This window comes from Podarcis bocagei (assembly GCF_964188305.1).
Source record: "Podarcis bocagei genome assembly, chromosome: 5".
Taxonomy (NCBI): domain Eukaryota; kingdom Metazoa; phylum Chordata; class Lepidosauria; order Squamata; family Lacertidae; genus Podarcis; species Podarcis bocagei.
Window position 1 is genome coordinate 11,598,360 of NC_138129.1, and position 13,220 is coordinate 11,611,579.

The 13,220-nt window shown below is 40.6% G+C and overlaps 1 protein-coding gene across 3 annotated transcripts in view; it reads right to left on the bottom strand.

Moving 5' to 3' along the window:
- Positions 1 to 220: 220 nt before the first annotated feature.
- Positions 221 to 13,220, bottom strand: part of OSBPL2 (oxysterol binding protein like 2) — a 70,025-nt gene continuing 57,025 nt past the window's right edge. For all 3 annotated transcript variants that reach the window (XM_081196414.1, XM_081196415.1, XM_081196413.1), the window contains 8 exons: positions 12,414 to 12,596; positions 10,340 to 10,447; positions 8,868 to 8,957; positions 7,772 to 7,895; positions 6,558 to 6,677; positions 4,739 to 4,862; positions 3,918 to 4,008; positions 221 to 2,862 (listed from right to left, as the gene is read on the bottom strand). In XM_081196414.1, coding sequence (XP_081052540.1) covers positions 2,760 to 2,862; positions 3,918 to 4,008; positions 4,739 to 4,862; positions 6,558 to 6,677; positions 7,772 to 7,895; positions 8,868 to 8,957; positions 10,340 to 10,447; positions 12,414 to 12,596 — 943 coding nt within the window. In that variant the 3' untranslated portion in view covers positions 221 to 2,759. The remainder of the gene's footprint in view (positions 2,863 to 3,917; positions 4,009 to 4,738; positions 4,863 to 6,557; positions 6,678 to 7,771; positions 7,896 to 8,867; positions 8,958 to 10,339; positions 10,448 to 12,413; positions 12,597 to 13,220) is intronic.

A 13,220-nucleotide genomic window follows, 5' to 3' on the forward strand; every position in this document is an offset into this window, starting at 1 on the left:
ATTTTAATTGGAATCTATCCTCGTGCATTATATTTATATAAATTCCTGACCTAGCAATAGGCAGGTTAGAAATTAAAGACAAAAGCGGGAGAATGTGTTTGCAGTTTTATAAACAAACATTTTCAGTGCAATTCATCATTTACAGAGTAGCAATTGCTAAACTAAACCTCCCACTATTTTCTCCAGGATAGGTGGCAGCTCAGACTTCCTCTGATTGGAACCTACCGACTTTTCTTCCCACTATGTGTTAAATGGATCTGTGCAGGCACCACCATTGTGGTCAGGAGTGTACCTGGGAAAGATGGGCAGGAGGTCTAATCTGTGGGCATGACTTACATGTACGTATACCAAATGCAGAATGAAAGTAATGGAAATTATTCCCTTAAAAATCAAAAATCAAATTGAGCATACTAATGGAAATAAAGCATGGATTTTAAACAGTTACATATTTAAAAACTGGAGAACGTTTCTCATCTTGAGATGCAAAAAATATCCCTTGCCAACTTATTTTTAAGTTTTAAGCTGGGGCAACTGCATTTCTTCTGCAATTCAAAATTAAAAGTAATCCTTGCAAGCATTAGTGTAGCATGCCACAACTTGTCTATATACACAAGGTGGGAGTAGCTGTAACTTTTTAAAAATAAAGATATTGGCTTAAAATTCATTTTCCTCTACCATTGGCCAGAAGAGAGGAGAGAGAAATTGAATGTGGGCATCTTCCCTCCCTCCTTCCTGCCAGCTATCTGTTGGGAAAAGGGAGACAAAACAAAAAAAACTCAATGCTGTCAAGACTGGGACAAATGCTGGGCACAATATGAGCAACACATTAATTGTTCATGAACAATTAACATAGTATTAGGAAGCAGGTGGTATTCATTCATTGCAAGGGGAAATGGGAAATATACAAACTACAGTGGCACGAGTTGGGTGGTCCAGGTGACCTGAGGGAAGGGCATTCTCCATATGTTTTAAGCCCTGCTGAAATAAAGAACGTGAAGCTGCAATACTTGGCAGATTAATGCCCAAGGACAACATCAAGTTTAGTGCTAAAAACAAGGCACGCTAGTCAAAGACGGTTCTCTCAGTAGTGTCTTTTATTGCCTTGAATGCTTTCATGGGAACTTCTTTACTGGAAATATTAATGTAATGTGACTAAAATAATGCTGCAGTCAAATTTTCCTGCTCCATGGGCACTGCAACAAAATAGCTATGCAATCCCAACAGCTGTTTTTTAAATAAACCTCTCTAAAGCTTTACTTCTTTAGATGCACTTCAAATTTCAGGTCTTGGGTTGACATCTGCAAGTATGATGCTTCAAAATATATGTGAAAAGCAGATTGGACACCTTAAATATATAAAGTGGTAAATCTAGAATAGCCAAAATGCTATAGCCCCTCATATTATATCCACATAATTGATCACTAAATTGTCCTTGCAACCCCTTCTGATGTCAGTAATTTCAGTGAATTTCACAAGGAGCTTCTCTCTAATTTCATAGATTTCACAAATTTAACCATTTGTTTTTGAAAATGTTTTAAAATGGGTGAATTGCCCACCTGATTTTTCTTCAAGCCCACAGGTAGTCAGTAATGTTTACCTGACTTCTAGAAATGTATAAATAACCAGAAAAACACCCCCCATCCATGACTCAAATAGCTCAGGGGTTATATGGCTTTCCCAAATTTAAATCTGCAAAAATGAATCCACTCTCAATAAAGTTCAATGAAAGCTTCTGTTAAATAATCCAGCTTTAGCCAAAAGGTAGCAAGAAGGAATTGCTTTTCAAGAATCAGTCCTGACACAGTCAGTGGTTCAGAACAAGCATTAAAAAAACCACACCAAATCATGACCTTTTTGCAGATACATTCCAAGTAAATCCAAAGAGAAAGGAGTGTGTGTTTGTAAATATGCCTAAAAATCCTGAATAATGTCAACCTATCAAAGCATGTATGTCTGAACAGAAGCAAAAATGTTGTTTCTTACATGTTACACACAAAGCACCCTGGTCCTATAAATATTTCCAAAGTGTCATGTGTTTTAAAAGCAAAACATTCTGAAACTTCAAACAAGGAAGTGCCTGCTATGAACACCTACAAACCATGCCCAACATTCAATGCAGAAGTTTGTTTGGGGGAGCGGGGGAATCACAGGTACTTCATTTCATTGATAATCACAGTGCCCTAAAATTGAGGCAGAACAGAGTAACAGCTTCCGAAACTGCAAGTTAAGCCTAATGCTATATTTGTCAAACTTTTAAAATTACAGGCGATTCAGAAGACTCCCAAGAATTCCAGTTGCTCCGATTCTCATTAGATACCTTTCCAATGGCCACAAGCATATTTCTATCGTACCGATTCACCATTGTTGCTCCAAGTTCAGAATACTTAAAAGGCATCTCTTACTACTGACATTTAAGAAATTCCTTGGCTATCATCTTTATTTAAGAAGTTACACGTTGGGAGTCAGTACTGCCTCCCCTCTGGCTACACTGCGTTAGTTCTGGCCAAAAATAAAATGACAAATAAGGGGGAATGAAACAAAAACGTGCAAGCCACTTTCCTCTGAAACATGATAATTTCAGGTTGCAGCTTTAGGGGGACATTTTGGCAATCAAAATTGTGACAATTCCTTCATTGATGACTGATAATTTTCATTAAAATTTAGCTTTAGAAAAAGGATGGTTTCTGGTCATGGCGGTGCCAGAGTCACTGGAGTAAAGTCTGCCGAACCTGGGCAAAGGAGCAACTGCATTCAAGATTTCAGTATATATCTGGACAGTCAAAGAAGTTTCTATCAAAGTACCCTCCTGAGTATAACCAGTCAGGAGTCCCAAGGTATGGATTGGTGCCCTGATAAAACCATCTGTGGAAAAAAGGAAGACAGTGGGTTGGGGAAATGTTAGGTGCAACCGTAAAATACATTAATAAAGCCTAACCTCTGTTGCCTAAGCTCTGGTAACCTCCAGGTTAAATGACTGTAATGCATTATACATAAAGCTGCCTTTGAAGATGGTTTAGAAACTGCAGCTGTTGCAGAATTCAGCATCCAGATTGCCGACTGGAGCAAGACAGTCCAAGCATATAAAACCAATTCTAGCATGACTGCACTCTTAGTCTCCAGGTTCAATTCAAAGTGCTACTTTTGACCTATAAATGCCTCAAGGAAATTCTGTAACTTTTATGGTTCCGCCTTACTTCATTTTGCCCGCTTTTGTTGCACTATAATGCAGGAGTGCAGATGGTCCAGCATAAATCTGCAGCTAATGCACCATTACTGTGTGAATGATGTGTCACAGAACACACCCACACAAATGCTCCAGTCTGGAGGGTCCCACAGCCATAACTTAACCTGTTAGAGAAGCATAACCTCTGTCACTGGAGTATGATTAGAGTTATTACTTGCCCTTCACCAAAAGGTCCCCGTGTGGGTTACAGCAATATAAAATACAGCATTGAAACAAATCACAACTAGAGTAGGTCCTATCTATCTAGTGTAAAATGCCAGGGTAAAGAGTTATGACCCTTCACTGGCTTTAAGGAGAACTTGCAGGTTCCCACCCAGTTCCCCCTTCAGCAACCCATCTGAGCATTAGGTCAGTTGCCAGCACTATTAACATTAGTATTAATAACACTTATTGATCACACTGCTGTAGTAGTGCCAGAAAAGGCTGCACTGCTTCTCTCTACTGCTAATTAAGAAGGCACAGGGATTTCTGAGGAGGAAAAAGACTGCACAAACCGATTCTACACTACTTTGATCCTTATACCAACCTCATCTAGTTTCTCTGTTCACACAAACAGCCTCCCTCCTCAGAGTAAGCATGTTACCAATAAACATGCACTTGTGGTAATCTTCATATGGCCATAACTGCAAACAGCCTATCTGCACAGCCAGTTTCCGTTTCCACCATTAGTTACCTTGTTCTCCATTCAGTTTCATCTTTTGCACGTTCCTTACGAGCAGCTCTCTGCTTCTCTTCTAGTCTCTCTTTCTCTTTGCTAGCCAGATCTAACAGACATTTTAATAGGGACTGATTACTTTATAAAATAAGGAGAAAAAGTACAAAGGAATGGAAGGTAGAGAAACAAAATCCAGATAGTTTTAAGAACACATTTAAGGAAAGCTCACAAAGCAATTTTTACTCATTCTACTCAGACCACCACCTTAAACTTGGTCGCTGAAAGATGCCCAGACTTTGATTTTAGCAAGTTGCCCAGAAAGGCAAATCCCATAATTGTGAGGGGTCTGCCAGCAGGAAGCAAAGCACCGCAATCCATTAACAGCTGCACCCTCCCATTCACCAAAGCAGCTCTACTAAAAAGTAACACAGCAGCATGACTCCAAGATTACAAAGGCATAACTGTCAGGTCTGAATCAAGGAGAAAGCACTGCAGCCTGATCACTAGACGAAGCTGGGTGAAAGGTGGCTGGAATTAAGCCAACAGGGAGCTGTTCCGGAGTATCATTTTATAATTTGCAGTTTTATTATAATATGTGAAACCTGAAGCTTTAAGTAGTCCATAGGCAGTTACGTGGGTGACTACTTCCCCGCCCCCCAGAGGCCCATTCTACCATCCACCTGCCTTGGGAACTTACTGAAGGACAGGCTATAAATTTCTGCATTAACATAAATGAGAGGAAAGAGGCATGCCAAATGGCAGAATATAATGCTTGGGATTTCTAATCTGCATGGGCAGGCAGGCAGGCCCACTCCTAAAACCCACCCACTCACACATACCAATTTCTCCACTCTCCATGTGTCTGATGTCTGGCCTCAATCGACAGTCAGTGGGAGCCAACACTTCTTCCATGCCTTTTTCTAGTTCATTGAGACTGACGGCAAAATTGGTGAAATTGTACATCTTGAACAAAAAGAAAATGTGCTTATATTGTCAGGGTGCATTGACATTTGCATCCTATAAAGATGAGCTATGGCATTACCCACCAGTGCTATGCAGAGATAAGCGAGCAAGCCTTCCTCCTAAACAAAGCACTGAAGGAAGAAGCGCTTTAGCCTTTCATGCAACGTGATTCTCTCCCCCTCCCCTCATTGGAAACTGCTATTAGCTGCATCGAAGAGAACACACAGGCGCCTGTGCTATGGGGCAAAGAAGACAGCATTGCTTTTAAATCCCATATATACTTCATTCCAAAATGTGCTGTGCTTCCTCAGAGGGCCTACTTTTATCAGAGAGCTAACAGCACAATCCTAACCTAACTCAGAGGTAAGTCTTGTTTCATAAAATGGGGGTTATACTCAGGTAAGTGGAGTTAGAACTGCAGCCTACTATGCTAGGAGAAACTGCTGAGTCATTTGTCCGAGTCCTGTATGAACTGGTTGAACACTGAATCTGCCAAAAAAAGCAACCCAAAAATCAAAAACACCTCCGATAGAATCATAAGCAACGTCTGCCCAAGAACACAGAGATGGCAAGGCAATCAATCAGAGATGATGAAACACAGAACAGAAGCAATGTGAGAATGATCTGGAAGAGGTCATCTCTATTTTAGGGGGGGGGCAAATTCACATCTCTCATAACAGCAAAAGCAGCACAAAAGGAAGCCCATTAACAACAGTCCTGCCATTTAAAAACACACAACAGCCAAATAGAATTCTTTCAGTCCACAAGCACAAAATGTGGATTGATCATCAATATTAGAGATGTCTGCCCTGCTACAGGGAACAAGCACAGGAAACAGTCCAAAAAACAGGGAGTTTTCTATTGTGTTTTGTACGGAGATGATGCAAGAACAGACCATCAAAGTGAAATATCAGTATTGGAGATCAATACTGTTTGGTTGCTTTGGAATACTTTTTGAGGTTGGAAATACTGTCTTTGGCGACCTGCCACAGCATTTTTGCACAACTGAAGAATATGCTTATGCATTATGGCATTTTGGAAAAGCTTGTGTCTAATAACCGAATTTAAATCAGCAGAATTTCAGTTATCTCTCTCATTCTGCCATAGTACTACCAATCCTCATTATGGCCAAACAGGAAAAAAGTACAGATAGTGAAAAAATAATCTTGAGGCAGGTTGATCCACATATATTATGTGGGTACATCAATAGGCAGCATGGCAACTGCTTACAGCTTGGAATGACCTCAGAGTTTCCTTTCCCCCTATAAGTCCCACACTTGTAATGTAATATAAAAGAGTACTGGTAACCATCTCTACCTGGTGTTCCTTAAACCTTCCATGATAGGCAAATTAAAATATCTAATAACAACACTATTAATAGTAAGAATACAGAGTCCAAAGGTCAAGATAGATTCTCTCTCATTTGGTTGTAGCAGAGCTCAAGAGTAACAAAAAGTTTGTTCTCTCTCTCTCTCTCTCTCTCTCTCTCTCTCTCTCTCACACACACACACACACACACACACACACACACACAAACACAAATTCTTACAGTAGGCATGTGGCTGATTGCTGTGAGAGCCGAATGCTAGATAGGCCTTTGGTCTGATTACTGTAGTGTGATTAGTCTACCTTACTTGAACTAGGTCTTTTGAATTATGTCACGGCTCCCAATATACCAATTAATAAGCAACTTACCTGGGATGAATTTGGTGGTCTAGTGCTTATCCTCCAAAGTAGCTTACTGCCAGGTACAACTTGCACAGTCTCTTGGATCTCTGGCATATCATCTGCTTCATCATTATCAGGATCATCACTCTTGAAACAAAGACATAGTTCAGGGAAAGTAAGAAGTATGTCAAGTTCAAAATGACACAGCATCTCTTCTCCTGCCCCCGCCCTCTTGATTCTCATGCTTTATCAGGGCTTTAAATCCTGATTAAATGTGATATAGAGCAAGGCCAGGGAAGGACAAGACACAGCCTCTTCTTCCCCTACCTGCAGCATATGGTTAATTAGGTTTTGTTTTTGTTTGTTTTTTTAAAAAGGAAAGATGTAAAATAATCCTAACTGAAAATATGCCCTGCCTCTGAATTGATTTGGGGCCAGATTCCCAGGTGTTCCCTAGGTAGGTGGTGTTCCCCAGGTAGGTGGTGATCTGGTGCCCCAAATCAGGACTCCAGGACAAGTTGGGATGGGGGCTGTGAGCAACCCTTTTCATTGCTCCTTTTATATTCTATTCCAGCCTCTATTCTCTTTTCTTCTGTTTATTAATATTAATAGCAAATATTAATTTCCCCCCAAGGACCATATGTAAGCTGGGGCCCAAGAATGGGGCCCCTCTCAAAATAACAGATGGTAACTCCCAAAACACAAATTTATCAAGAAAGGAGATTGGATATTGGTGCATTAAAATCTAGCTCTTGATCCCAGGAGATTTACAATCCACAGAGTACAGAAGAAGCGGGAGACAAAATGAAAACCTGAGATTGTTCACAGAGGGGCTCTATTAAAGGGTTTATTATATGTCCAAACAGAAAATGTCGCAGATCAGCATAGCCTCAATTTACAGCTTTACAGCTAAAAAACCCCAACGCATCAGTAGCATTCTCATTTTTAACAATCTAATGTGAAGACGATAAGATGTGATTAAACTTGGACAGCAGCTTCTCCTAATGCTCATTCCAGGCAGATACTGAAGTCTGTGGGAGTTCACAAAACACTATAATTTGGAAGATCTGGACCCTTGTCACAAAGATAATCAAGTATAAGCTTTACTCAGTCCACCTAATACTGCATCAGTTTGGTTCCTTCCAATGTTTCCTTTTTGAGGAACACCTCATTTAAGTAGAAGAGTTTAAGTTTAAGAGTTTAAGTCCTCCTCCTGCCATCACAACATCAACAAACATTACCGGCTTTGGTTTCCTCTGGTCACCACCTCTCCTCTCGTTCTTCTTGTAGTTTTCGTAAGTGGAAGGATCAACACACCACAAACATTCTGTCCATTTGCCATAGATCACTGCAAGTTTCTTCTTACTGTTTATTTTGAAAAATAATAACACTGAACATAACTAAAGCCCAGACTGTATTTAGTTCAGACCAAACTATGAGCAGAACTGCATGTTACTCTCAGCAAGGAGCTGCTGCTAAAAATGACACCCTATTGAGCTCACTGTTGCTCCTCTGTAACATGGAAGATGAGTCACTTGCATCTCAATATCATCAAAAAGTGTATTTGTCCTTCCCACCATCAGAAGGCAACAAATGGGGGGTGGGGGTGGAAATGAACAATATGACACCACCAGAACACAGGAAGTGATCAAAACAATTGCAGGGGAAAGAGAGCAATACAAGGGTGTGTTTTTTGTAGAGTTCAACGTGAACTTCCACTCTAAGATTATACAGTGGTGCCTCGCAAGACGAAATTAATTCATTCCAAGAGTTTTTTCGTCTAGCGAATTTTTCGTCTTGCGAAGCACGGTGTCGGAAAAATTTTGGAAAAGCTTCAAAAATCATCAGTCTTCAAAAACCTCAAAAAAGGCGACCACACTGCGTTCTATGAGTTGCTCCTCGAAGTCAAGTCGCAACTGTATTAACGGTGTTAAGAAAAAGGAAACAAACTTGCAAGACGTTTTCGTCTTGCGAAGCAAGCCCATAGGGAAATTCGTCTTGCGAAGCAGCTCAAAAACCCCAAAACCCTTTCGTCTAGCGAGTTTTTCGTCTTGCGAGGCATTCGTCTTGCGGGGCACCACTGTATCTTCTGGTAAAATAAAATAAGGGAAGGGAATATTGCAGGTTTACTAAGCAACCTTATATTTACATTTTCCACCTAGGAAGTCAGTAACATATTCTTCAAACAAATGTTTATTACAGAAGCTTGATTTACATCAGCTTCTGTGGCCAGGTATGTCTGCATACTCCCTCTCAAATTTTCCTCCAGCCGAGCTAAAACTAGAGTAGGGCAACTGAGCTCAATCCCTGAACACGTAAACAAGCACGTAGACTTACTTTTTGTCCTGAATGTAGCCCTCTATTCTGTGAAGCTCTTTCCCAAACAGACCACATGGTTTAAAGTTAAGGATACATTTATCTCCAGTACTGCAAAAGGAAAACAAAGTGTAGTTAACAGATTAATTCCTTGGTGTTGAATACTCACAAAGTTCTTGTAAAAGCCTTCTGCCTGACACCAGCACGATTTCAGTAGTCACTGTGTTGGGATCACTACAACCATACATGCAGAGTTTCAACAACATGTTTTAAGATACAATGTGATGTCGTACAAGTAAAAAGGAAAGGGGAAGGATGGAAAGGTATGCATGTACAGGAGGGATTGTGGCTGCTGTCTTGTGAAAAATGGCAACAGATCTCCATTGCTCCCCCTGGGCATGAATTTCAACTCCATGACATTTAAGTCATCGTCTGAAGGTTTGGTACAAGAGCTATTAAAAGGGAAATATAAGCAAAGAAGAGTGCACCAAACTTTCAGGCTTCTTTATGAAAGGAAGCTTATAACTGGGTCTGGGAGCCACATTTTCCTTTGGCCAACTCTCTGGGGGCTGCATCCCAGCGGTGGGTGTGGTCACCCCACTCTCTCTCACACACCTACATACTGGACACACCAACACCACAAGCTGCTCCTCGGAAGATCCATGCACATTAGCCAAGGAATGCAAGGTCCTTTTGGCTCATCAAATGGTCCAGCTAACAATGGTATAGGGGATGATCTGCTTCCTCATTAGGGCACTGGGCTCCACCCTTCCCAGTGCTAGGTTAATTTTAATTTTTTTACCCACTGCTGCAAAAGTCAGTGGCATCGTGGGGGCCAAAAAATATTTGCTTGAGAGGTTGGACCCCACATAAAAATCCATACAGGCGAAATTGTCAAGGAGGTAATGCTCAGGAAAAAAATTCCAGCAGAAGCAGATCACATACATGGACCTCCAAATTAGCAACAAATCTTTCAAACACAGGAACATCTCTACCAAACACAAAGGAGATAATAGTGCACACCCATTCAAATCATTATCACTTAACTGCTCCCCAAGTGACCAGAAGAAAACTGGACTTCATTACAATTGTGCCACTTAATTGAGCTAGAAGTATTTTATTTTAATTCATTAATCTATACATACTGTAAGATAGGAGTACAGTGGTACCTCGGGTTAAGAACTTAATTCGTTCCGGAGGTCCGTTCTTAACCTGAAACTGTTCTTAACCTGAAGCACCACTTTAGCTAATGGGGCCTCCTGCTGCTGCCGCACCGCTGCAGCACGATTTCTGTTCTCATCCTGAAGCAAAGTTCTTAACCTGAAGCACTATTTCTGGGTTAGCGGAGTTTGTAACCTGAAGCGTATGTAACCCGAGGTACCACTGTACTCTGTTCCACTTTCCAGTTTTTAAATGACACATAGTGGCAAAAATTGAGTTCCGTGAAGGTAAAGAGTTGGGAATACAAATGAAATGAAATAAATAAAGGATACCTGTGATTTATAATTTCTACTGTTCCATACTGTTCTATCCAGAGATGGCCAATAATTACATTATGTACACAGCAAGTAGGATTAGTCCATGTGTAAGCTTCATTATGTCTGTGGGGGAGAGAAGAAAGGCCAATCAGATACCAGGGACGCTAAAAGCAGAGAATCTGAAAAGAGAATCCAAGCGCTCCAGATCATTTTCCAATGAACAGCTCCTGCTTTTGTAGCGGTCTCTGCAATGTTCACCCTCAGTCATTGTAATTGTGCAATGTTCTGAACAGATGGAAGGCGAATAAGAAATTGAATGAAAGAAAAGAGGCTTGTTTGAAGTTCCTTAATAATCTGAATATGTGGGTAGTATCTGCTGAGAGCCCTTGCTAAAAGAAGCTTGAGTTAAATCAGCAGACAGAAATGATTATTTCTGCTAAGGTGTTTATCGCCGGTGTCTTGCACTTCTGTCAAATCTCTCTCTTTTCTAGTACTAAAAGCTCTTGAAGCATGTTAAATGTAATCAACATGCAATTTCACCTCTAAACATGTAGTAATTGAATTCAAGATCTCATAATTTTACACCAAGTTACATATTATGCACATAACAGCAGTTTAGATGCCCATTTAGATGACAGACATCACTACTTTTGAGGACAATCAAGAGCAGGTAGATGGCAAGGAGAAAGAATTCTTAATTCTTTCCTCCCATACCTTTCCCATTTTCAATATCTCCGCCTGCAAGATTTACCCTCCTGGGTTCCGAAATGCACGTTAATTTAAAACTGCGTGATGCATTGAGGGGACAGTATGGAATGAGGAAAGGGTTAACCACCCCCTCATCACTTCCTAGTCCCTTCACTGGAAGCACCTTTTCGTAATCTAAAATGGACTCATGGGCTACTGTTACATGCATTTGATTGTATGTGCAGTGTGGACCTTTGATACTGAGGAATATGCCTCCAAAATGGTGCAACAACTTCATTCTGAGAAACTGGCAAATTGCCTGTCCTGGGCAGGGGTGCTTTTGGTTGCAGCTTTGTCACTGGAGGCCCAGGTAGCCTCTGTGACTAGAAGCAACTTTTATCAGCTATGCCTGGTGCAATAGCTTCAATAATTCCTGGACTAGGAGAGCCTGAACACACACACACACACAATGTGTGTGTGAAAGATCAATAAATATGGCTGGAATATTGATTTCAGCAACAACATACAGGTAGCATGTGAGGGTTTAAACCTGAGTATTGAATGCCTAAACTGTAAAATGTGCTCTTGAGACAAATAGATTTCTGTACAGAAATACTTGCTGTTTGGCTCTTAAGCTATTTTCTATTTTGACTTTAGCTATTACCGTATTTTTCGCTCTATAACACGCACCCGAACATAACACGCACGTAGTTTTTAGAGGAGGAAAATCCGTAGGCATGCCACCTGTAGGCATTCCCTCCATAACACGCACAGACATTTCCCCTTACTTTCTAGGAGGAAAAAAAGTGAGTGTTATGGTGCAAAAAATACGGTACATAAAGTATCATTTCTAGATTCTGTTTTCCATGTATGTCAAGCATCTCAGTAGTTTATTATCTTTTGTATCCCAGCAGTGCTCAGACTTATCTGTTTGTCCTTTGTATTTTCTTATTGATATTCAACAAAGCAAACCACCAAACTGTTAAATCAATTGATGCCTATTTTGAACCAGCTGTTATCCAGGACAGCGATAACTTTGTGTCATCCATAATACAGCAGAGCTCTTGATCACATATCTCATAACAGTTTAAGAAGCAGAAGAATTCACTTTTTTTGTTTCAGTAAATGCCAACTGCCTAAGGGTTGAGGGGTAGGGAATGAGGCCCAAATGTTGAAGTCATGTGATTGTGTCATCATCTGCAGAAGTTTCAACTAATTCACACACTGTAATTTATGTATATGTGTTTCATCTCCTAGTACACTGCAAAAAAACCCTCAAATTACCTAAGCTCAACTACTCACAGGCCTATGCAAACCAGAGAAAGATCACAATACACTATGCATTTACATGAGACAGTTTGGAGGTCATACATAGGTAACAAGAGAAAATATATATACATACTTTAGGAGTTCCAATGTTATTGTTCCCCGTGGCTCTGCTTCTACACTCTTCCCCCAGAACTTCAGTTTAGGGTAAATTGATCCGTGAAAAATGAAGTCTTGGTTTAAGCCTTCTGAATAAAAAGCACTGACAGGTGGGTGATGACTGACTTGTTCAGAAATAAACCTAAATCCTAAATCCTCCCTACAAAGAAGAAAAGGCAATGATCAGTATAAATGAGACAGAATACAGTTCTGAATTACTGCTGTACAATCCAACTGCTCTCCCCTACAACAGCTGGAAATAACTCTGCCCCACTACCCATGTTATTTATTAGTAGATAAACCTTTTTAAGCACTGTGATGAGGTAGATACTTGAGTATTAAGTACCAATATCATCACCAGCAAACTATATAATACCATTAATACAACAAAAACATGTCTACATGGGAATTTATGGCATTCTTGGCTTGGCACTTGAATATAAAACAACACAATGTACTATCACATACACACGCAAATATTTTGGGCGGTATTGCACCCTGCCAATCAGAGTTCACTGAGTGGGCCCGGTGTGACATCCTGAAGAGCCGAATGCCCTCTAAACATTGAGGGGGCCAGCCTCCCTCTAAAAAACATAGGGGGCTCCGAAACTGCCTTTGCCCCTAAGAGCTGGGACATGCAAGGATTTTTGCTTGAGCAATGGGACTTTCTCCCTTATCTCTTACCCCCACCACCAAGGTGTGGAGCACAACAATGGATACAACCCCTTTCATTTGGTTTTCCACACCCTTCATCCATGTTTATCCACACCATCAGCTAAACAAT